This window comes from Xenopus tropicalis, chromosome 5 (genome assembly GCF_000004195.4).
Source record: "Xenopus tropicalis strain Nigerian chromosome 5, UCB_Xtro_10.0, whole genome shotgun sequence".
In the NCBI taxonomy this organism is placed as follows: domain Eukaryota; kingdom Metazoa; phylum Chordata; class Amphibia; order Anura; family Pipidae; genus Xenopus; species Xenopus tropicalis.
In genome coordinates this window covers 51,380,815-51,405,915 of record NC_030681.2, presented here as the reverse complement: position 1 = coordinate 51,405,915, position 25,101 = coordinate 51,380,815, and the positions used below count along the sequence as shown (strand labels likewise).

At 38.3% G+C, this 25,101-nt stretch overlaps 1 protein-coding gene across 1 annotated transcript; it reads left to right on the top strand.

The window, feature by feature from the left end:
• The first annotated feature begins 1,529 nt into the window (after positions 1-1,529).
• On the top strand, positions 1,530-24,590 carry sccpdh (saccharopine dehydrogenase (putative)). Its single transcript, XM_002931487.5, has 12 exons — positions 1,530-1,836; positions 3,949-4,061; positions 11,561-11,641; positions 12,453-12,582; positions 13,586-13,635; positions 16,156-16,286; positions 16,594-16,711; positions 18,390-18,509; positions 19,117-19,173; positions 21,047-21,158; positions 22,519-22,600; positions 24,192-24,590. The coding sequence occupies exons 1-12, from the start codon at positions 1,647-1,649 to the stop codon at positions 24,295-24,297; spliced, it is 1,290 nt and encodes a 429-aa protein (XP_002931533.2). The 5' UTR covers positions 1,530-1,646; the 3' UTR covers positions 24,298-24,590.
• Positions 24,591-25,101: the final 511 nt, after the last annotated feature.

Genomic DNA, 25,101 nt, shown 5'->3' with positions numbered 1-25,101 from the left:
TGTCTTTGCAAATACCAGCTGTAGATATTCAGGTAATACCTCTGGCTTTTGGGATTCTCAGTACTAGAGTACTGACATGCTCTAGTATTTCAGTACTCCCATACACTGACAATTTCATTCTCTGGTACTCCCTTGCTCATACTCCTATACTCACTTCTGAAACTCTAATGCTTGTATATTCCTATACTCCCACACTCTCTTCTGGTCCTACCGTGCTGATACAGCAATACTCTTATGCTCCCATGGCTTGGCAATGTGGTTCTCCAGTAATCCCATACTCTGGTATTACTGACCCGATGCTCTCATGCTCCGGTAATCCCATGCTCAGTTACTTCTGTACCCCAATACTTTGCTTTCACAATAACCTGGTACTCTTTTTCTCTGATACTTTGGTGCTCCCTCTCTCAGCCCTGGTGCTCCCATATCCTGCAAGTTGCATCCTCTGATACTGCCATTGTTTGATATTCCAGTACTCTGATACAACCATTCTGATACTGCCATTGTTTGATATTCCAGTACTCTGATACAACCATTCTATGATACTGCCATTGTTTGATATTCCAGTACTCTGATACAACCATTCTGATACTGCCATTGTTTGATATTCCAGTACTCTGATACAACCATTCTATGATACTGCCATTGTTTGATATTCCAGTACTCTGATACAACCATTCTGATACTGCCATTGTTTGATATTCCAGTACTCTGATACAACCATTCTATGATACTGCCATTGTTTGATATTCCAGTACTCTGATACAACCATTCTGATACTGCCATTGTTTGATATTCCAGTACTCTGATACAACCATTCTATGATACTGCCATTGTTTGATATTCCAGTACTCTGATACAACCATTCTATGATACTGTCACACTCCCGCACTTCAATACCTCAACAGTCTGATACCCCCCCCCCTACATTTTATATTCTCATACCCAGAAACACCAATACCCTGATGCTTCTATACTCAAATACTTCTGTGGTCTGATACTCCTGTGGCTTGCAAACCGTGATACAGCATAGTTTAATAATCCCATACCCTAACACTTCCAGTTACCAATAGTTTAATGTTGACACAATATATGTTTATGCTTGAATAGCTGACGCCTTTACCTTTATACACCTATAACCTAATAATCCCATGCTCCAATTGTCTAATGCTTTGATACACTTCCAAGCTTTAATACACCAACACTCCCATACTTTTAAATGCTATACTCTGATCTGATAGTATGTATGCTCTAGCACCCTAATGCTCCCATACTGGGATACCACCACACTCCATTACTTTGATACACTGCTGCCCCTGTGAGAGATGATACTCCAAAGCTGTTACTGATACCCAACGTTTGAGAGTTTTCAGGAAAATATCCCTGAATTTGTAGCATAATTACTAATCACACTGCCCTGGATTGGCAATCAAAAGTAATACGCAGGACAAAATATTCGCCTAAATTCGATTGCGTTTGTTGCCGCCCATTTGTCTCCTTTTGTATTTTTAATAAAGTTATTTCCAAAGCGCAGTTTGTAGCCGGAGTCTCACAGGTCACGTGTTGCTCAGCAGCAGCTCCGGGGCGCGCAGTGTCAGTGTGTGCGGCGTTACCTGAGCTCCTCAGTCAGACAGCTACACGCAGTTACTATGGCGACAGAGCGCCAGTACCAGCTGGTGATTCTTGGGGCGTCTGGCTTCACTGGGCAGTTCGTGGTTGAGGAAGTGGCCCGAGCGGCCGATAGTGAAGATTTCAGGGGCCCGGGGCTGCGCTGGGCTGTTGCGGGTCGGAACAAGAAGAAACTAGAGGAAGTTTTGCAGACTGCTTCGCAGAGGCTATGTGAGTACGAGTGATGGACGATTAATACACTGACTCTTTTATTTTTATTTTCAAGGCATATTAGGACTACATCTCCCACGGTAACCCGGTGCTAGTGCTAATGCTGTGTGTCAAGTGCAGATATGTCCCAGAAGCCAGAAATGTTGCTTCGAGTTTGGTCAGTGTGTAGCTTATTGCACCCCATGGAATCAGCAAGGCTTTAGCAGTCTGTTAGTATGGCGATAACTGGGCTACAGAATATTCTGTCTGGGCAGGGTTGGCTATGAACTTTGCCTTCATGCGTCTTTCTCAGTGACACAATTGTCTTTCACAATGCAGCTATTCATGCAGATCATTCAGCTGTGAAGTATGCCTCTTTGTTTTTTATTTATTTGATTCAACTTTAACACAGGAAAGCAATCAGATCAGAGATACATTGGCAGTGTTTGGGTTATGCCCCATTTTAAATTAGCAAAATATGTATTTTATGGCATTTAGAAAATGAATGACTTGTACTGGAAACCTTTAGTAAAGTAAATAAATAGCTGACTGGACTGTATTTTGTATTCTACCAAAGGGGTGCACTTAATGGGCTAATTATTACATGAGGGGTTCTAAAAATGGGGCCCTATACTTTCTATGATGGGTCTCCATGATTGTCTTTTATATAGATAACAACCTTCCTACAGTATGCAGTAGTTATTAAAAGGACTTGCCTATGCCCTTGGTTAAGAACCCCTGTTTTACACATTACAATTGTCTTAAATATAAGTAATGATACTACAGGTATGGGACCTGTTATCCAGAATGCTCGGGACCAAGGTTTTCCGGATAAGGGGTCTTTCCATAATTTGGATCTCCATAACTTAAGTCTGCTAAACATCATTTAAATATTGAATGAACCCAATAGGATTGTGTTGCCTTCAATAAGGATTCATTATATCTTAGTTGGGATCAAGTACATGGTACTGTTTTATTATTACAGAGAAAAAGGAAAACATTTTTAAAAATTAGAATTATAATGCTTAATTGCTTATAATGGAGTCTATGGGAGGCGGCCTTTCCGTAATTTAGAACTTTCTGAATAATGGGTTTCCGGATAAGGGATACCATACCTGTACCATATGCACAAACTAAAATAGGTAGATTAAATAAGTCAATAAGGCCAAATTTATGAACATTTCGATTTTAGTGGTTAAGAAAAAATTTCTACTAAAACCATGAATAACTAGTCATTTATTAAAAGATCTGAATTGGAAAACCACTAACAAATTAAAATGTGAAATGAACAGGGGAACCTTTGATTTTTCCTTTTCAGAGGAATTTTCATGCATTTACAAAACCCCTCAAACCACAAACAAATTAAAGATTGTTACAGTTTGTCTAGGACAGCTCCCATTGATTTCTACTGGACCTTTAGATGGCAAAGTTTTGTAATTCTTTTTGTGTTTTTTTTTTCACTTAAATGTTGGAAAAAAAATTGAGTTTTAGTAATTAGTGCAAAAGCATTAAATACAGGTATGGGATCCCTTATACAGAAACTCCTTATTGAGAAAGTTCCAAATTACGGAAAGGCCATCTCCCATAGACTCCATTATAAGCAAATAATTCTAATTTTTAAAAATGATTTCCCTTTGCTCTATAATAATAAAACAGGCCTATTGGGTTTATTCAATATTTAAATGATTTTTAACAGTTATGGAGATCCAAATTACGGAAAGATCCCTTATCTGGAAAACCCCAGGTTTCGAGAATTCTGGATAACAGGTCCCATACCTGTATATGAACATTCCTTAATAGCTGCCTTAGTTTGTGCTTATTTGTGCCAACCAGCAAACTGTAACCAAATTTTGACCCACAAGATTTGAAACAGAAATAGTTCACTTAAATTGCTGAATACTGCATACAGTATGCAGTAGTTATTAAAGGACCTTGTTTAAGGTTTAAAACCCTACATTTCATACCCTCAATATCAGTGTGTGAGTATAGAATGAATTAGACACCTTCGCTCTGAATATGAAATTTTTTTGCCTAGAACAGTAATCCTTTTTAAACTGTAGACGCCAAAACAAAAGCCTTCATAATTATGTACCAGCCACTGACATTGTTATTCTCTGTATATGCCTTTCTTAGCCAAGCCACAACTGAAATCTGATGTTGACATTATACTGTGTGATGTCAGTGACCCACCCTCCCTCGCTGAAATGTGCAAGAAGGCCACTGTTGTTCTGGACTGTGTGGGGCCAGTAAGTATCATACAGCTGCAGCAAAAAAAAATGGTGTTTCATTCTGCAAAACAGATTGTAGTGTGATGAGTTAGTAACTAGTATATAGTAATAAATAATAATAACAGTAATTTTACTAATAGAATGCTTTGGTAGTTATGATAATAAATAAAAATACAGGAAATACAGGGTTATGGGAGATAGCTCATAGTACAAGTTGATCCAGGGACTGGTCCGATTGCCATCTTGGAGTCAGGAATGAATTTTTTTCCCCTCTGCAGCAAATTAGAGAGAGGCTTCAGATGGGGTTTTTTTTTTTTTTGCCTTCCTCTGGAAGTTAGGCAGGTTATATATAGGTATAAAAGGTTAAACTTGATGGATGTGTCTTTTTTTCCACCTAACTTATGTTAAAATGTAAAAATATAAAGTATTTCCAAAATTCAATTTGAAATAAGCATTAAGCATTTTAGCTTTTAGTACTTGCAGTCAAGTGAGTACAGCAGATATTTTTTTTTATAACATACTGACTAGATGAGAGCTGTTCATTTGGTATGGTGGAGACTAGAGGACATAATACTTTAATACGCAATGCAGACAACATGCAGTAACTGTGACCTTCTATTGGTGACCAAATTATTGCAAAACATCTATGCTATCTTATCATACCGTTGCAACCCTTTCAGTACAAAGTTCTTAAGATAATCACTGTTCGTGTATTATAATAGATATTTCTGCTCATTCCCATCAGAGCACGACAAATGCCTTACATGCAGTAAAAAATATACTTCCCCTTCTGATTTGTAATTATTTATTTTTGGTGTGAATGCTTAGCCATCAGAAAGAAAAGGTTAAAGCTGTTTTTAAGGTATTCATTAAAAAAAATAACTCGTACACTGCAGAGCTGTTTTAGTAGCATCTTTTATGGCACAAGCGTCGGTAACTCTTTTTATGCCAGCAGGTCAGACTTTGCCTCCTGTGGGTGCAAACTCGACTCCACTTGGCACTTAATAAATGCAGTTGCGACATACAACCTACATTGTACATTAAATGCCAATGTACAGGTTCAGATGTTTATGAGGAATCGTGCACAGTTGGACACACTGAAAAAGTATTTTTAACTTGTAAATGAGAGTTTTTATGTGCACCTTTAGGTTAATAAGCACATGCGCCTCTCTCATCACTTTTCCTATCCTCTTGTCTTCTTCTCAATACTAGCTGCAAAAATTCCATGCAGAAAGGGCTTGCCAAGTATCTAAATATTTTCCTTACACTTGGTAATTGTAAATACATGGACATGGTTCAGTGCAATAAGGTGCAAGGGAATCTTGTACTTTACCTGACATGGAGCAGTTAACTTAAGTTGGCCATACACAGGCAGATTTATGCTGCTGATTTGGGACTTTCAGACCAATATGGCAGTTTATCTGTCTGTGTATGGGGCCTTCCGCCAGGCCACCCTGACCGATATCTGGGCAAAAATTGGCCAAATGTCAATTGAACAGGCTTGATTTTTGTGGCGGATTGAGAACAACATAGGCTCATTGATGCGGACAATATCGCCCACCCAAGGTGGGCATATCGGGTGAAAGATTTGCTTGTTTGGTGACCTCACTTTGAATGACCACTTTAGAGTGTTCCCTTACAGACTAAACCCGCAAGTGTGAATAGGAGGGTGTCTGAGTAAACACCTGATATGTACAAACAGGCACAATTTTTGCGCATGTATTATAGTTTTGTTTGTGCCTGTTGCTGGATTTCTGGATAAAATTCTGCATTTGTTGGGGAAAAAAAAAATTAAACCAATATAGATAAATCCTTTTTATTTTGCTATACCCAGTTTACCCTGGTCGCTCCCTGTTTTCTCTCTTACTATGCTTTTCTCTGTTTCTATAAGTTTCACTTTTAAATTACGGAGCTTTTCCAATCCAAGGCCTATGTGTGGAAGTTGTACCCTACAGTCCTACAGTTAGTGGTACTGTCCTGGATTTATAGTAACTGGGCTGAGAATAATGAACAAAATCATACAGAAGAGCAGAAGAGATTTCAGATGTATGGGACAAACAGACATCTATGTCAACACACATGTAGCCAGAATATTACAGTCCTGCTAGCATATACCAAACATTTTGGCATCTGACCTATAACTGGAGATCAAAAGATTGCAAAACATATTTGCTGATTTCTGCTTAGAAAATGTATTAAGTAATGACAGTATTTGCAGGGCAAAGTTCTTAGATCAGTGCTGTCCAACTTCTACGGTGCCGAGGGCCGGAAATTCTCTAGCATACATGGTGGAGGGCCGCTAATAGAAGCCAGTTTTGACCACTCCCCTTTTTGAAACCACACCCACTTCAAACCACACCTATTTTATCACAATGGTGGTAGCACAGCAAAATCCCAAATGCTTGGTCCTTACTGTGGGGATATCAACCATCATTCATATGTGAAAGAATTATGTCATATTAAGATATACCCTTAAATTCCATATGCCTCCTCCTCCCCTGTGGATAGCAGAGCAACCCCCAGCATATAATTACACACCTTTGGGACCATTTAATGGCTATTTCCAACTGCTAACAAACTCCCACAACAAACCCCTGCCAGGTTCACCTCCCACAAGCAGCATAGGGCAAGCAGAGTATGGCACACACAGGCAGCACTCTGACTGTCCTATGCTGTCTGTGTGTGCCATACTCTGCCTGTCCTACCCTGCCTGTGTGTGCCATACTCTGCCTTCCCTATGCTGGCTGTATGTGCCATACTCTGCCTACAGTACCTATGTCTGAGGTGTGAAGAAGTGAACAATGGAATGGTGATTACAGTCTGAGCCTGAGGTGTGAACACTGCAGGGGGTGAACAATGTAGGTATTAAAAGGTGTGAAAAACACAGGGGATTACATTTTTAAACAATACAGAGGGATTACAGCCTGAATCTGAGGTGAGAACCATGCAGGGGGCCAGTTAATCTCAGTACTGATACCATTTAATGCTTACTCAAAGGTAAGCCATCAAAGCAGCCAGACAGGTGGGGGGCCACACAGAGGGGGGTCGCGGGCCGCATGCGGCCCGCGGGCCGCCAGTTGGACAGCACTGTCTTAGATAATATGTGGTATAATTGTCTCATGGGTGCCAATTTGTTAGATATGCCTCCCTCACACAGTTGGACCAAAGTACAAACCTTTTGTCTTGAGACACTGTGCCTCGTCTATTAAAAAGTTTTTAAAAAAGTGCCATGCCACCATTTTCTAGGTAGTCCTTGTACAGGCTTGGGCTGGGCACCCAATTCAGGCAAGTTCCAGTGTTCTGTGCATTCACTCTCCTCAAAGTAGGCCGAGGACTACATGGACTATATGTAGGACTGTCCTCAGCCAAGTACCCTGGGGCGGTGCATTTTTTCTAAAAGAAGGTAGCTGTCCTGAGGCAGGAACTAAACATTTTGGCTTAAACATGTTTAAACCCAAATATGGCATTTTTGTTAAATTTTTAAGGAGCATTATAAAAAGGACCCTTTAGTCTGCATTTTGAACAGGCATTAGCTATCAGCCTACAAGATCTCTGAAGCCCAAAACATTCACTTTACCCCATTCAACTACTAGCTACTTCTTTGAAGAACTTTTTGGACTTGGCAGAGCATTTTCTTCTTTACATCCATTGTCAGTATAGTGACTCAGCAAGGGTGGTGAGGTGGACTGTACTTGTTTTATTGTTTTACATGTTTTATTTTACTTAAATTCCTTACTGACTTCTATGATCATAAAAGTCAATTGAAGTTGTTCCATCTATATATATTGTTCAATATATAAATATATATATTTATATAATGAACAGAGAGGAGCACACCCTTCACAAAAACCAAATGCCCTGGGTGCAGATAAAATATAAAGAAAGAGTAGTGCACACACAAAAAAGTGTTTTTGATTGCTAATTTCGATTTTTAATTTGATTTTTTTCAATAAACACTTTTTCTTTGCATTAAGTCCCTGTGTGTGCAGTACCCTTTATATATATTTTATGTTTTATCTGCACCCAGGGCATTTGGTTTTGTGAAGGGTATGCTCCTCTCTGTTCATATATAACAATTTTAAGAAAGCTAGGGAAAAGCAAAAAAATATATAAATATACAATTTTTGGGATAGTATAAGGGAAATAAGTAGTGGTGGTTTTCATTTATTTTGTATGTGACAGGAACATAATTTAAAAAGAAGACTGGAAATGAAGGCATGTAAAAGAGACATAAGATACTACAGTGGTGCAGGGGCAAGAGATAATGTATACACAAAATCTTGTGGGATAGAAGATTGCTAATTGTTAAAGGGTACAATAGGTTGGTTAGATTAGGGTGTTAAAACATACATCGAAGTGTCAGAAAGTGTGAAAAAATTATAAGTAATGTTTTTGGAGCAGAAGCAGAATATTGTAAGGAGCGTGTTAAAGTTATAGACCAGAACATAGTAATGGATCTAATGCTACTGTGGCAGTGCATGGTGAGGGGAAAAAGAAGGAAAAGGGGACAGAGTGTGGTAATATGGCAAAAGATGGTATAAGAGATTGTAGGAAAGCATGCTGATTGAAGAAGATGGTTAGGGGTAGTAAGATGCATACATACAAAAACTTAATATAACAGGGACTTAATACAGCATAAACAGACTGTATATACAGTGGCTTGCAAAAGTATTCGGCCCCCTTGAACTTTTCCACATTTTGTCACATTACAGCCACAAACATGAATCAATTTTAATGGAATTCCACATGAAAGACCAATACAAAGTGGTGTACACGTGAGAAGTGGAACGAAAATCATACATGATTCCAAACATTTTTTACAAATAAATAACTGCAAAGTGGGTTGTGCGTAATTATTCAGCCCCCTTTGGTCTGAGTCAGTTGCCCATAGACATTGCCTGATGAGTGCTAATGACTAAATAGAGGGCACCTGTGTGTAATCTAATGTCAGTACAAATACAGCTGCTCTGTGACGGCCTCAGAGGTTGTCTAAGAGAATATTGGGAGCAACAACACCATGAAGTCCAAAGAACACACCAGACAGGTCAGGGATAACGTTATTGAGAAATTTAAAGCAGGCATAGGCTACAAAAAGATTTCCAAAGCCTTGAACATCCCACGGAGCACTGTTCCACCGATCATTCAGAGATGGAAGGAGTATGGCACAACTGTAAACCTACCAAGACAAGGCCGTCCCCCTAAACTCACAGGCCGAACAAGGAGAGCGCTGATCAGAAATGCAGCCAAGAGGCCCATGGTGACTCTGGGGGAGCTGCAGAGATCTACAGCTCAGGTGGGGACAACTATTAGTCGTGCACTGCACAAAGTTGGCCTTTATGGAAGAGTGGCAAGAAGAAAGCCATTGTTAACAGAAAACCATAAGAAGTCCCGTTTGCAGTTTGCCACAAGCCATGTGGGGGACACAGCAAACATGTGGAAGAAGGTGCTCTGGTCAGATGAGACCAAAATGGAACTTTTTGGCCAAAATGCAAAACACTATGTGTGGCGGAAAACTAACACTGCACATCACTCTGAACACACCATCCCCACTGTCACATATGGTGGTGGCAGCATCATGCTCTGGGGGTGCTTCTCTTCAGCAGGGACAGGGAAGCTGGTCAGAGTTGATGGGAAGATGGATGGAGCCAAATACAGGGCAATCTTGGAAGAAAACCTCTTGGAGTCTGCAAAAGACTTGAGACTGGGGCGGAGGTTCACCTTCCAGCAGGACAACGACCCTAAACATAAAGCCAGGGCAACAATGGAATGGTTTAAAACAAAACATATCCATGTGTTAGAATGGCCCAGTCGCAGTCCAGATCTAAATCCAATCGAGAATCTGTGGCAAGATCTGAAAACGTTCACAAATGCTGTCCATCTAATCTGACTGAGCTGGAGCTGTTTTGCAAAAAAGAATGGGCAAGGATTTCAGTCTGTAGATGTGCAAAGCTGGTAGAGACATACCCTAAAAGCCTGGCAGCTGTAATTGCAGCAAAAGGTGGTTCTACAAAGTATTGACTCAGGGGGCTGAATAATTACGCACACCCCACTTTGCAGTTATTTATTTGTAAAAAATGTTTGGAATCATGTATGATTTTCCTTCCACTTCTCATGTGTACACCACTTTGTATTGGTCTTTCACGTGGAATTCCAATAAAATTGCTTCATGTTTGTGGCTGTAATGTGACAAAATGTGGAAAAGTTTAAGGGGGCCGAATACTTTTGCAAGCCACTGTATATAGCAAAGCTCACATATCCTTCTTGTCTTTTTCTGCTTTCTGGTTATTTAACTAGGAATGCACTGAATCTAGCATTCGGTTCGGGATTCTGGCTTTTTCAGAAGGATTTGGATTTGGTCAAATCCACACTCCTGGACAAACCGATTAGAATCCTTAAAGTCACATAAACACACTGTTCTCTTTTATACTTCCATATCCTAATTTACACATGCATCGGAGTTCGACCAAATTTGACAATAGTGGAATCGTTGCATGCCTATATTGAAAGCAGAACTGTCACCCAGGCATAAAAAAACTGTATTATAAAAGCCCATTTCAAAATTAAAAAGAAAACCCAAACTCATTTTTTTATTAACACATCCAAACCCATTATAAAAGCATTTAAAAATCCCAGATGTCAATCATATATTGCCTGCCCCGCCTCTATGCCTTAGGCCAGGGGTAGGGAACCTATGGCTCGGGAGCCAAATGTGGCTCTTTTGATGGCTGCATCTGGCTCCCTAACAAATCTTTAATAAAAAAAAAATAACGGGGGGGGGGCGTGTCCTGTGCTCTCCTCCGCACCCCATCCACATCCGGCATCCTTGGCACCCACCCTACCTTGCCCCTGCGCTCGGCGGATAGAAGACGTGTTCTAAGCCTTAGAACACGTCTTCTATCCACCGAACGCAGGCCACGCCCTCCTCTGCATCGCATCCGCATCTGGCATCCTTGGGACCCACCCTACCTTGCCCCGAAGCATCCGCGGCCAAACATATTGTTTGGCTCTCACGGAATTAATTTTAAAATATGTGGTGTTTATGGCTCTCTCAGCCAAAAAGGTTCCTGACCCCTGCCTTAGGCATAGAGGGGGCAGAGAGTTACTTTCACTTTCAATTCAGAACTTCTCAAATGTTGCTGCCCTCCTCACATTCCCCCTCTCTCCTCACCATCTTATTTTGTAACCAGTGCATGGACATGGGTATCAGGTCCCAATATACTGGCACAGAAACAAGATTTTAACAGAATGCAAAGTTTGCCTTAATAACACTGTCCACAAAATGACGCCTGCCTGCCTGCTTGTTGCAATTGTGAATTCCAAGACTGAAAATAAGATTAAAATAATTTATATAGTGTAAATTAAGTTTTTTATTTTTCTTGACAAACACAATAGAAAACAATCTGGAATTATTTCTTAAGGTGACGGGTCCCCTTTAACATTATGATTCTGTTATGTGAACTTGAATTGTTCTTCTATGAATGTGCATTTGTCTATAAACAGCTTTTTTCCCTTTACAGTACAGATTTTACGGTGAGCCAGTGGTGAAAGCCTGTGTTGAGAATGGAGCACACTTTGTTGATATAAGTGGAGAGCCCCAAGTAAGATTTGTTACATTTTTTTGCAGGGGGGGGGGAAGGGTTTAGTGGCAGTGATCCAAGACAATAGGGATGTCAAGCCAAAAGTGAAAAGTTTCCATTAGAAACTAAATATAGTCTGTAAGGCAATTCTGTACAAATTTTCAGTAAGTAAGCAATGTAAGATTTTTAACATTAGTTTTTCTCTAGCTTTCTTCCCCAAAGCAGTCTGACTCTCTAGATACATTACTATAGTGACAAAGTCTCCACAGCCACTTTTTGTGTATCATAATCCCCTTCTCCAGCCATGTAATGGCAGAGATAGTCTCTTCAGCACTAACATTGGATTTCCCTACATGAGAAGGCTGTCACTTCTTATCTTATATTAGGAATGGTGATTTTTACCTTGCAGCTGTAATGATTTTCTTAAAAAGTGATCTCAGAACAGGCTGCTTCTTAGTTAAGAGGAATATGGCTAATATAGGTTCCGTGCCTAAACTAATATCTGTCCATTAGTAGAAATCACTGCAGCTAACACTATAAGGAAGCATAACACATACATACTGCACTGAGTGATGCCTACTTTGCCTAATTCTGCTACTGGGTGCTCATTCACATGAAGTATTTTAAAGTAGACATTTTTAACCATACATGGCTAACCATACATATTCTTTTATACGTTTGATATGATGGGGCAACATCCGTTTAGATTAAATGTTAGACAAGACCTGGCTGTTAGTGACAGTTTTCAGTAAGCAAGTTATAAACAAACATATAATATATGTAAAAATAATTTATGTATATTGTGTACTTTAGCTAAGGTATTTGTTTTCAGTTTCTTGAGGGAATGTACCTGAAGTATAACAGCCAAGCAGCAGAGAAAGGTGTATATATTGTTGGCAGCAGCGGTTTTGACTCCATTCCAGCAGATCTGGGTGTTTTATTCACCAGAAATAGCTTAAAAGGTATGAAACCAAGTTTTGTTTCTTCACTGTTCTTTTGTTTCTTATAAATTGTATATTGTCTTTTTACTAACAATATAAGTAATTACATTCTTAAAATGTGAAGCCTAGAGTTGATTGGTGGTAAGGCACATAGACATCCCCTAACTTTTGCGTCATTTAGATGTGCATGTTAGGGAGTGGCGACTGCTTCAGGCTGCAATGGGACCCAGTACTTACCACCTGCTGTATGGTATGCAATACGTACAGGTCAGGCCCACACCGGCTGATGCTGCACTCTGCACCTGCCAATGCAGGCTGTGGTTAGCTATGTGAATATGCAAAAAATGCAGTTTATCAACTTAACATGTTCCTACTGAATAATCATACTGTACTTTTGGTACACAACTGCTTGGATCAGGACAAGCAACAAATCCTTAACAAAAAATCCTTATCTTAACATTAGGCAGCACGAATTCACACAAAGTGCCATAACCCCATAGAGCAGTATGGCATTCAACTGCTAAAACCAGTCAAACTGATTAAGAATTCATAGAAATATTAGCTTTGATAAATGAGTTAAAGGAAATATGAAATTATGGGGGTGTCGTGCCAAATGTTAAGCAATCCCCGAGTGTTTATAGTTGTGTACCTGAAACCTTGGGCTGGTGATTTTGTAGCAGTAAACTGTACCGACCTATGGTACCGCTAATCCAGCAGCATGGAGCTGCTTCCACTATTTTATTCTTTAATGGCCCTGGGTCGGTACATGAACAGTAGAGTGAAAAAGCTGGCTCTTTGCTTTTCATTTTTCACTTTGTATACACACCCACCAAGAAGATGGAAGAAGGGGTATCAGGTGCCTAACATTTGGCACAATAACATGGAATGCTTCTGGATTTAACTATAATAAATCTTCCTATTAATGTTAACATTACACTGACTGACTTTATTCATTTACTAGCCACTTAAAAGTTGTTAATGGGTAGAATTAACCGTATTTATAATTAACTGTTTTCTTTAATAGGGACTTTGACTGCTGTTGAAAGTTTTTTGTCTTTGAAATCAGGACCAAAGGTCAGTATAATTCATAATTTTCTTTTGTGTGTTTTTCTTATCATGCATTGCCTTCTGTAAAAATTAGGAATTGGGAATTGCCTGTGAGTACTGTGCCTTTTTTTGTAAACCATTGCCAGGAGATAATGGCCCACACGCTACTTTTTTGCAGGAGATTCCAGCTAGTTATTACTAAAACATAATAATCTGCTTTCAGGTCACCAGTATGTTAATGCATTCCAGTTCATGTCATCAGCAGACTGGATTATCCCTTTCAAAGTGATATGAGATTACATAAGATTTAGATCAGTGGTTCTCAATCTTCCTAATGCCACTACCCTGTATAACAGTTCCTCATATTGTGGTGACCCCCAACCATAAAATTACTCCTAAGATCATCGGAAATATATGTTTTTGGGTCGTTTGACCCCCAAAGGGGTCCCGACCCACAGGTTGAGAACCGCTGATTTAGATTGTTCAAAAGATAAACAGGTGATTGCACATATAGGGTCAGATTTATCAACATTCAAATTTAAGTGTTTACCACGATTGCTGAAACTTGATTTCTCAAGATGTGTTAAGTGCAAAGTGATTGCATTTTTAGGTGTTAGATTTTTTTTTTTTAAATAAGCACACATTTTCTAGGTTTTTGAGAATTAGAAAAATACATAAAATTTACATTTTGATAATTCTGCCCCATAGATAAGTAATATGAGCCCTGAATAAGACACAATAAGTGTGCAAAACTTGTAAATGCAAGTATGTGTTTACCAAATCCGCGCCTATAAACAACAATAATATGTGATTAGAATAGGTGATAATGTGATACAAGGGAAAGAGAGGGAGAGAAAAAAACAAACAGAGAATATACTTGTGAGCTGCCTTCCTCCACCTAATCCTATATAGCAAACTGGTGTGTTGTACTTGCGCTTAACAAAATCTCCAACAGTCATAGTTTAAAAATATTTCACTTTATTACTATATCACATATATTCAATTGGTTATGTTCTACAAACAACGCTTATGGAGCATTTGTGATGATACAGTATAGGTCTTTCTACTCCCCCACAATGAAAATATGCTATAGATACAGCGTATTACAGCCTTTAGTGTAAATATTGCAAAGTGCACATAAAGGGGCACATTCATCAAAGTATGAGTTCAAATCCCGAAATGGGAAAAATTCGGATTGGTACGATAATTTCTGATGATCCCAAATATCCCGAAAATGCTTACGAAAAAATTGGAATAGTCACGATAATATTGTATTGGCGATCCGAAAGTCACTAAATTTTCGTATCAGAACGATCGTAAACAGCGGGAAAACCTTTCTGTGCATGTTTTTGGAAGCCTCCCATAGGACTCAATGGCACTCTGCAGCTCCAACCTGGCCCAAGGAAAGTCACGATACTGAAGCTTGAATGAATCCAAAACTTTCATACTTGGCGCGAGAATACGATTCTGTTGCACAAATGTTGTCGCAAAGTACAAAAAAGTCGCAGAAATTACGCTCAGTACGATAAGGTCGGATTCAGAGCATTCATACATTAATAAATCTGCCCCATAGAATATTAAAATCTAAGGTTATAAGGGGCAGGGAGTTCCTTGCTAAAACTAAACCTTTTCTTAATTACTTAGAGCCCCTGTGGGTCTAGTACCAAACCCCTTTCTGTCAGGGTGCCGGATCCAACTAGGCTCTAGAACATATACTGGGTATATGGCATGTTTTCCCAAACGCACTAAAAAAACATAAATAGTTAGGGAAGCTGTGCCTCACACAACTCTCTAGCAACGACTATTTAAAACAATTTGTGTTAATATGTCCCAGCTGGGAACTTACTTAGGTTAGGTTTGGTATCCTCTTTGCCGCTCCCTTCCCACGGCTGTTCAACTGGCGTCTGATGTCACAAGCTGCCTGGAACTATGGATACCTCCTCTGGCCAAATAAAATTTGTCACGTTTGCCCGCATGCGCTTTTTCAAGAACTATGATCAGACGTTCACTCCCTTTCTTTTATACCCAGTATTCGACTCAGATATATTAACCCTTACTCTCCTTTCGATTTTGTATTATTAAAATTCAATTTACATGGTTTCCCATCTGTGTATGTATTACCCTTCTTATTATAATATTTACACACATCAAACTGCATATAAAAAAGGGGGCTTGGAAGGAGAGAAAAGAAAGGGAATGGGGGATATATGATAATAAAGGGTGGGAGGGAGGGGATAATAGAAAACAGGAGGAAAGAAAAAAATGGGGGGGGAAAGGAGAGAAAAGAATGGGAATGGGGGAAATCTTATATATCAATTTCAGTTTGTTCAATCGCCCATGCCTTCAGATATTTCACATCAGAACCATGGGTGTCATGAAAATGTCTATACAACATCTCATTTGAACCTAACCTGATCTTACACAGGTGTTCAGTAAATGCGAGTATGAAAAACACTTTTTCGTCTTCCTATAGATATATTATTTAAAATAGCACTCCCTATAACCATGTATGTATGTGTTACGTATGTGTTTCCTTCTGCTTAATAGGGCACCTGCATTCATGACGGAACCTGGCAATCGGCTGTTCATGGAATTGCAGATGAGGGGAATCTTAGGAAATTAAGGAAGCAGTTGGCATATAAGCCCCTTCCAGTAGTCGGGAAAAAAATGAAGAGAAGGTTAGTGCAAGTATATTTTATCTTGTGCTTCTAGTAGAGAATATTAGTGCATTCATTTACTTAGAGTTGCAAAGAAATATTTTAAGCTGAAATGTTAACTATCTACACTTATGGGATTAAGGGTCTTGATTTGGTTTATCTGGGCACTCAGCAAATGGCAGTAATTTTTGCAGGATTCCAGTTCAAAACTTTTATGCTCCGCTGAAGCTAGGATTTAGTGCATCCCTAGTAACAAATATTTATTAGTAACTGTGAAGTTTCTTTTTTTTTTACTAGAATTTAACTGGTTTTTGTTTTCCATCTGCAGAGGGCCAGTGTTTTATAGTAATGAACTAAAGGAATATGCCATTCCGTTTTTGGGGGCAGATGCTTCTGTTGTCAGACGGACTCAGCGTTATCTGTATGAGAATCTGCAGGAATCTCCTGTAAGTTTTGACTGTTAGGGCCATGGCCCAAAGGGCCAGGAAACTTTGCACGACTTTGGAAAATAAAGTGATACGTATGCATTCCCACTAGTGATTCACTTTATTGACAGTGGCAAGGCATTTCGGGAAGTCTTCCGCAGTAGCCGACATTTACCGTGGGCAACTAACCCCCCCCTGTGGGCCACGGCCCTTACTTTCATAAAATTCTTTGGAATTTTCTTTTATGCTTGCCTATCGTCTGTGGCTTCAGCTTACTAAATGTAATATCACAAGCAGATATGCCCACATAAATTGGGTGATATTAGGCTAATTAACAGGCAGATAAACTGCCGAATTACTGTGAAGAACTCGAATCGGCAGCTTAAATCTGCCTGTGTATGGCCACTTTTATCATAAGCGGTTACATACCTGGGCACAATGTAATCATCAGCTACTTCAAGCCTCAGGCTTTGTGTCTTAAAGGAACAGTAACGCCAAAAATGAAAGTGTATAAAAGTATTTAAAATATAATGTACTGTTACCCTGCACAGGTAAAGTTGTGTATTTGCTAGAGTAACAGTACTATAACTAATATAAATAAGCTGCTGTGTAGCCATGGGGGCAGCCATTCAACCTGAAAAAAAGGAGAAAAGGCACAGGTTACATAGCAGATAACAGATAAGCTCTGTAGAATATAATGAGGCTTTATCTGTTATCTGCTAAGTGCCTGTGCCTTTTCTCCTTTGAATGGCTGCCCCCATGGCTACACAGCAGCTAACTTATATAAACTATAGTAGTCTTTCTGAGGCAAACACACCAGCTGTACCAGCACAGGGCAACAGTACATAATATTGTAATTATTTTTATACGCTTTAATTTTTTGGTGTTACTGTTCCTTTAAGCAGATTGCACAGAAAGAGAGCACCATACACGACAAACTGCAGCACACGGAACTGAGATGAGCATTTCAGAGACTGCCCTCTGTGCTATAGTATTTCTGGGTCCTGCTAGTGCATAAATAAGGACTATTCAATGTAGGTACTAAACTGAATTGGATGACTGTATCTGTGTGCCCCTCCATTTGACAGATCTATTCTTTGTGTGGGCATATCTGCTTTATCTGTAAAACAGGAAAATTATATCTTTTTGATATTAAAAAATGTTATATATCTCTTTAATTTGCGGTTCTATATTGATATCACAGTCTGACAGACGTTAGTTTAAGACCTCCTTCCCATAGGTTATTGTTCTGTATAAGTGTGATCCATGGAACAGTGGAATCTGAAATTAGGCTGCCGCAATCCAGTCGCGTATACACTGCATTTTGTATTATGCATGAATCTTTCATAATGTCCAGAGGATGTTTGTAGCTTGGGAGTGAGTTGTAACTGGGGACATACTGTTTTTTTTTTTAAAAGGTGTTGGCTTACATTTGGCCAAGTAGTGTTTTTTGTGTGCTCCATGCCAGTGCAGCTTCAAGTAGATCTGGTTTATGTCAGTGAGGAAACACAACTGAAAATTGGTGCTATAATCTAGTGCATAATACGTCACAAACCAGAGCCCAGAATTGTTGTTTTGTTGATTTTGATGAACAGTTGCAAAGTTTTTTTAAAATATTATCTGATGCTTTCTTACACTGTTAATAAGTCTGAAGTGGCACAATTTTCTGTTAACTTGGTTATGCTTCTTAACCTATTAGGTGCAGTATGCTGCATATGTATCTGTTGGTGGACTTACATCTGTGATCAAACTGATGTTCGCCGGACTATTTTTTTTACTTTTCACAAAGTTCAGCTGTGGGCGAAAACTTCTGATCAAAGTAAGTATTTTTAACGTGTTGTAAAGATTTTATGCTCCCAACTTTCAAGCCTACCAATCAGCCCAAACCCTAATGCTACTTCCTCCATTTTACCTGTTGCTTTTATAAACTAAGAGTTAATTCTCTGACCATTCAACTGCTTACAAAACTCCACTGTGATAACCCAATAATTTTAAACTTGGATACAATGGTCCATTCTTGTCTTTCTTAGTGCAAACAAGCCTCTTGACTCAACATTGTTGCTGCTACATACGCCTTTATTTATCCCTACTTCCGGAAGTCTTCTCTGCACTGATAAAGTGGATACTTCCTTATGTTTGCACTTATTTTGTTATTATATATCTTTTGCAGTGACTGTTCTGTTACACAGGCTAATGCCCCTTATGTACTTGTCAGCTGAAACATATGATATGAGTTCTTCCCTGTTTCTTGATTCCTTGGATATTGTAAGCCACTGTGCTCAGAGAAATTTTTTAGATCATTTGCAATTTCTCTAAGGTAAATCTCTATTCCGCACTATCTGAGTGTGTATATACAGGATATACTCATGCATACAGTCTTAATTTAGTTTTCTTCCAGCTTATTATCTTTCTTTCTTTCTTTCCAGTTCCCCAAATTCTTCTCATTTGGCTATTTCTCAAAAGAGGGACCAACACAAGAACAGGTAATTGTCATATCATCTACATAGAAATGGATTTACCATGTAGTTAATGTCCTTATGACTTAAATACAAGTGTGGTCTGCTATAGCCTTAATATATTTTATGTAGTCATGTGCATGTGTGTGCATTTATATATATATATATATATATATATATATATATATATATATATATATATATAATATAACAAAAATAGACACCATCGGTACTCACGTATAAGTGAAAAGTATGCCTGGGTGCAGTCTTCAAAACAGACATAGGTAACAAAGAAGCCACTGTCACAGGACTTAGATGCAAAATAAAAAATCCTTTTATTGTAATGGTGAACTGACATTTCGGCTGAAAACCTCAGCCTTTCTCGAAGTTACAAAACGGAGTGAGTGTAAACCATAAATACAGCAACTGGCGGGAAATTCAAACAAAGACGTTTAAGTGTGACGTAACACCTTCACATAACCCAACACCCATCCAACAGTGGAATGACATTACAGAACACAACGTCTCCCACACATAGACCATCAGTTAACTGGTGTCTCATCAAAGAGGCACGCTATAAAAACATCTTAATATAAAAAGAAGCGGAGAGTTTAAAAAGCCCAAATCCTAACACTACTTCCTCCAAAAGTATTTTTAGTCTGTGTTTTCTGCACTCACGTTGTTTTTCTTCTGTCTGGCTTTGAGTTTTGTCCCACACTTGCTCCCCGGTGGTAGCTCCCCTCTCCCTCCGGTACCCAACATCACTTTTCAGTATATACATCTCTTAACTGTATATACATTTCCTAATTGATGTATGTGATTTCCTATGCCTCATGCTTTATTACATTGTAGGTTTTGCATTGTTATTTTTGTTATTTTATTATTGAGTTCTCACATATTTGTACTTCCCACTACGCTCCCTTTTTTGGGCTTTTCGAACTTTTCTTTTTATATTAAGATATTTTTATAGCGTGCCTCTTTGATGAGACACCAGTTAACTGATGGTCTATGTGTGAGAGACGTTGTGTTCTCTAATATGTCATTCCACTGTTGGATGGGTGTTGGGTTATGTGAAGGTGTTAGGTCACACTTAAACGTCTTTGTTTGAATTTCCCGCCAGTTGCTGTATTTATGGTTTACACTCACTCCGTTTCTAACTTTGAGAAAGGCTGAGGTTTTCAATAAAAGGTATTACAATAAAAGGATTTTTTATTTTGCATCTAAGTCCTCTGAGAGCGGCTTCTTTGTTACCTATTTATATATAAATATATATATATATATATAATATTTTATTTAATTTTTTTTAATAAAATTATACAATATACAGTATTTTTGCTCTCAAAATTAGAATGTGTATAGAAGAATATTTATGAAATTATTAATTATATTGGTATATTAAATATGTAGGCTATTTATACCATACACATCTTTATATATTTGCCTGTGTTCCAGTAGGCTTAACTGCATGAAGCGATAGATAAAAAGTTTGCTTAACCGTTCTAAGTTGACTTAATAACAAATAGAAGGTTTGAATAATTTCATTGAATATGTTGTGGAGTTTGGGTTTATTTACATTAACCCTTATCCGCCAGCCGGCAGGATCTGGAAGCACACATTCCCATTGATAATATAACCTGGAACAATAAAATCTGTGTCTGGCACTTTGTTACTCCTTAGCTAGATTTGGCAGGTAAAGGGATAAATAACTAGCATATACGTGATTGGTGAAGCGCACAACAAATAACTGCCATTACTTTTCTTTCAGTTTCAGGTGGCACTGTTGTTACAGCATTTATTATATTAGTTTATAAAAAGATTAATGACTTAATGCTAATTTCAAAATTGCTTTGAAGAGTACAACTATATTATATATTGTAACCTTTCTGTGGTTTATTAACAGATGGATGGAGCATCTTTCACAATGACATTTTTTGGTGAAGGTTATAGCCAAGGGTACAATCCGCAAGATGGGACCCCAAATGTAAAGATCTGCACTCAAGTGTCAGGACCAGGTAATGTGACAGCTGTTTTGCCGGGTTTTCCTGTGGCATCCTGCATTTCTCATATCAGATGTGAATATTATCCACTGACAGAACACAATACAGTCAGCCACCTAACAGACTTGCTGCATAGAGCAATGATGCCTTTGCATCCAAGTTTACCATTAGTTTGGTGGTATACACCCTTCATGCTTAGCAAGCCTACTTGCATTGCCATTTTGGAGTTGCATTGGCACAATGATGGCCACACCCATGAGGTTTAGACAAAATAAGCTCTAGCAGTTTATCAACCACATCATTGGTGACAGTGATATGCATTATTATATGTTGCTTGAACCCCCAACCGAAGTTTATGAATACATAAGCACGTCCTGACATTTTTCTTAGACCTACTGAGCCAGACACAGATTTTAGTAGTGGATCATTGACAGTCTGGAAGGTAGAGCAATTGTCCCTTGGAAGTGTTGGAGTATTGAAAGTTGCAGATTCAGGAATAGTGTTTGTTATTTGCATGCTTTGAGGACCTAGAAGATAACTGTTACTATCCAGCCACCTCTTGAACATAGCCCTCCCCCTAGCTGCTGCTTAAAAAAGTGCTTCTGGATTTGCCCCCACATACTGCTGTTTGTGTACTGTTGCTTCATTGCTTCATTTTCCATGCTTCCATCTGTTTCCCACCAATGCTTGGGCTTATTTTAGTACCATAACATAGAAATCTTTTGCTAGTTTAGACTAATATCATCAGAAGGCCTCTGGTCAGAAAATCTGTGTAGGCCCTGATTGAGAGCAGAAATCTTAATACAGTATGAGGGCAGATCAGGAAAGAATGTTTAGATCCTTATTATTGGTGGTATCACATATCGGCTGGAGAACATCAAGTTTCCTTGCAAGGCGATTTCACACATTTACATTAGTGATATATTTTAATCACATTGATATACATTCATGCTGGTACAAAGGTATTTTGTCATACTTTTGCGCTGGATTTAGTGTGTGTGACACAATGTAACATGCAACATTACCCTTAGGAGGGTAATGTGAAAAATACAGCAAAATACACATTTGTCTTGCACCTTTACATTGTTAAAATTGAATTTGCCCTGTATGAGATGAGGGTTAAATGCCTATATGGTTTTATTATTTTTTTTATTCATACTGTGACTGCTACAAATTAGGGTTACATCTAGAGGCTGTGAAGTTTGTGCTGTAAGGGTGAACTGTCGAGAACACCAAAATACTGTACAACCACAAGTCATTTATAATTGGCTTTTTTCATCATGGAATTGCATCTAGTAAAATCTAGTAACTGGGTTAGTTTTTTTAGTTGCAATTGTTTCATCAATATTCTGTCTGTTAAAATTACATTTTACAGAAGTTGCGTATGTAGCTACTCCTATAGCAATGGTACAGACTGGAGTGACCATTTTAAAGGATTCAAGCTTGCTTCCAAAAAGGTACAGTTTACTTTATATCTAATAGATTAATCCATGAAACAAATCCTGTATTTAGTATTCAACATTACAGCTGTGTGTATTTATATGTATTTAACAAGTTTAGCTAGTTATTAAGGTAGTATTGTATATAAACATTATACAGGCTTAAGTAAAACATTGTAAAATGACTCCAATTTTGCATGGCATTATAGTCATAGCATTATTTACATACAGCAAATTAGATTAAATCTTCCTGAATCAATCACTAGGTAAGCCTCAATTCCATCACTACTGATCAGTGAAAGAAAAAGAATATGTGTTAAAACTTACCCATAGCCTTGATTTGGTAGCTTGGATCTGTCTTGATATTGGCACTGTAGCATTACTAATCCCAGAATGCTGACCCTGTAATAAATAGCAATTGAATTCATACCAGTCTAATTAGTCTATGGATCTTTTAAAAACTGATATGCTGATTTAATTGCTAGAAAAACCTTTAGGACAGTTTGGTCTTTGATAAGTCTGCCCTAATAGAAAGCTATCCACAAAAAAGTGGAGGGATATCTGTATATTTACTATCATAACTAACAGAGTGGTGGAGAAGAATAGCAATCTTTTTTTCACCAATCCACTAAATACTTGGGGTGGTACATACGGTTTGAGCTATAGTAGCCATTTTGTTGGTAACGATTTTGGTTGCACGTTTTAGACCAGCAGTGATTAAATACAAATGCACAGCCACTGATGCCATAATAATGCGAGACAATAAAATATCCACCTGTAATTCAACTAGAGCCCCTTCTCCCCCTAAAAAGAAAGTACGTGAATTTTAGATTACAGATCCGATACTGATATCCCAGTATTAATGTATCATATCATAACCTCAGTTAAATCTAAATATGATCAGAGCCATAAATATTGTGCCATTATTTATTTTTTGTATATAATTTTGGGTCAGTAACTCTAGATAACAAACAAAATCTTCTGTTGTGCATATGATGAAACTAAGATATTAAAGTGACTTATATTTTTAACCCAACTCTCTGATATCATTGGAACAGTAGAAGGAACTGATGTTACGGAGAAATAGTTAAGCACTGACAATGAAAGCAAAATAAAAGGTTATTGGGAACCAAACAAATTTATCATTTAGTTGGTGGGCAAGTTCAGATTACAGTACAAATGCATGTTCTACCTTAATGATAATACTCTGGCCCACATTTACTAACAAAGGGGAGCCAACAAGCATCAGTTAGGATACAATGTGTCTCACTACAGTGGTTTAAACACTTATGTATTATTCTATCCCAGCAGTGTTAGATCAGTACTGTGGAATTTCAACCAACCTTTTACTATTTTTAAATTGCAAAACTGCTATGTGGTCAGACAGCTACGTCACTGCTGTTGTAAATTACTGCAGTAAAGCCACATGAAACATGTTTGAATAGTATGTCAGATAGTATGATGGTGGCTCATGTGTTATTGTCATTCTTATGGTTTTTTACTGTATATGGTATTGTATGATAATTATATAATATATGTTTGGTTACTTAAAATATTGTAAGCTGTGTGTTGAAAATATATGAATTATCATTCTGTTCTTTTTCCATAGCGGAGGGGTGTACACCCCAGGTGCTGCTTTTTCTAAGACTAAGTTGATTGAACGCCTGAACAAAGCCGGTCTCCATTTCACTGTCATCAGCAAACCAGAAGCCTGAAAAGCATTTGGAGCAGTGCATGTACAAGCATGGCTAACTGGGAAACCGTCCACTCACACACAAACACACAGTAGTAGAAAGGTTAATTATTTTTAACTGCTCATAGATGGCAAAATTAATTACTGTATTAAAATCTGTGTTCTAACATCAGGTTTTTTCCTGTTCACATATTTTCTAAAAGTGCATGCATAATTTGATCTACTAGAAAACTTCTTTCTTTTACTGATACTATTAATACTGGTTTGAAGGTTGTTATCACATAAAAAGCATAAAATCACAGTGTCTTTATTGTTCTCAAGGCCTATGTCTGAAATTTGTTTATGTTGCTGATCGATCCACTGCCTTCTGCCCCCTGGATGTGTGATCACTGACAGGCATGTGATTGGCCTGGCAGCATACACACTAAAGTATGCATTTTTAATTGGAATCTGTTCTTTGTGCATGTGTTGACAGACCGATTTTGTACCTGATTGCACACAAATACAAGGGGCAGAAGGCAGCGGATTGGGTGTTTTCCGCTGGTGTACTTATGCCATCAAAAAAGACTACCAGTGTGCCTATATCCTTAAAAACAGAAATGTGATAACTTATCATTAATTGACTTTGACTAGATATATAGTGCTTTACAAACACAATTGAGAATACAGAAAGTTAACTAGAAAGGGAAGTTTGAGAACAAACTTCATATTGGCTCGGCCCACTTTTTTTAACCTTGGACCACAATTATATAGTAAAAACCACTGTGCAAAGTTTGGGGACCCTGGTTTTAATTGTGTCTGAGTGGCAGCAATTTAAATTGCTGAA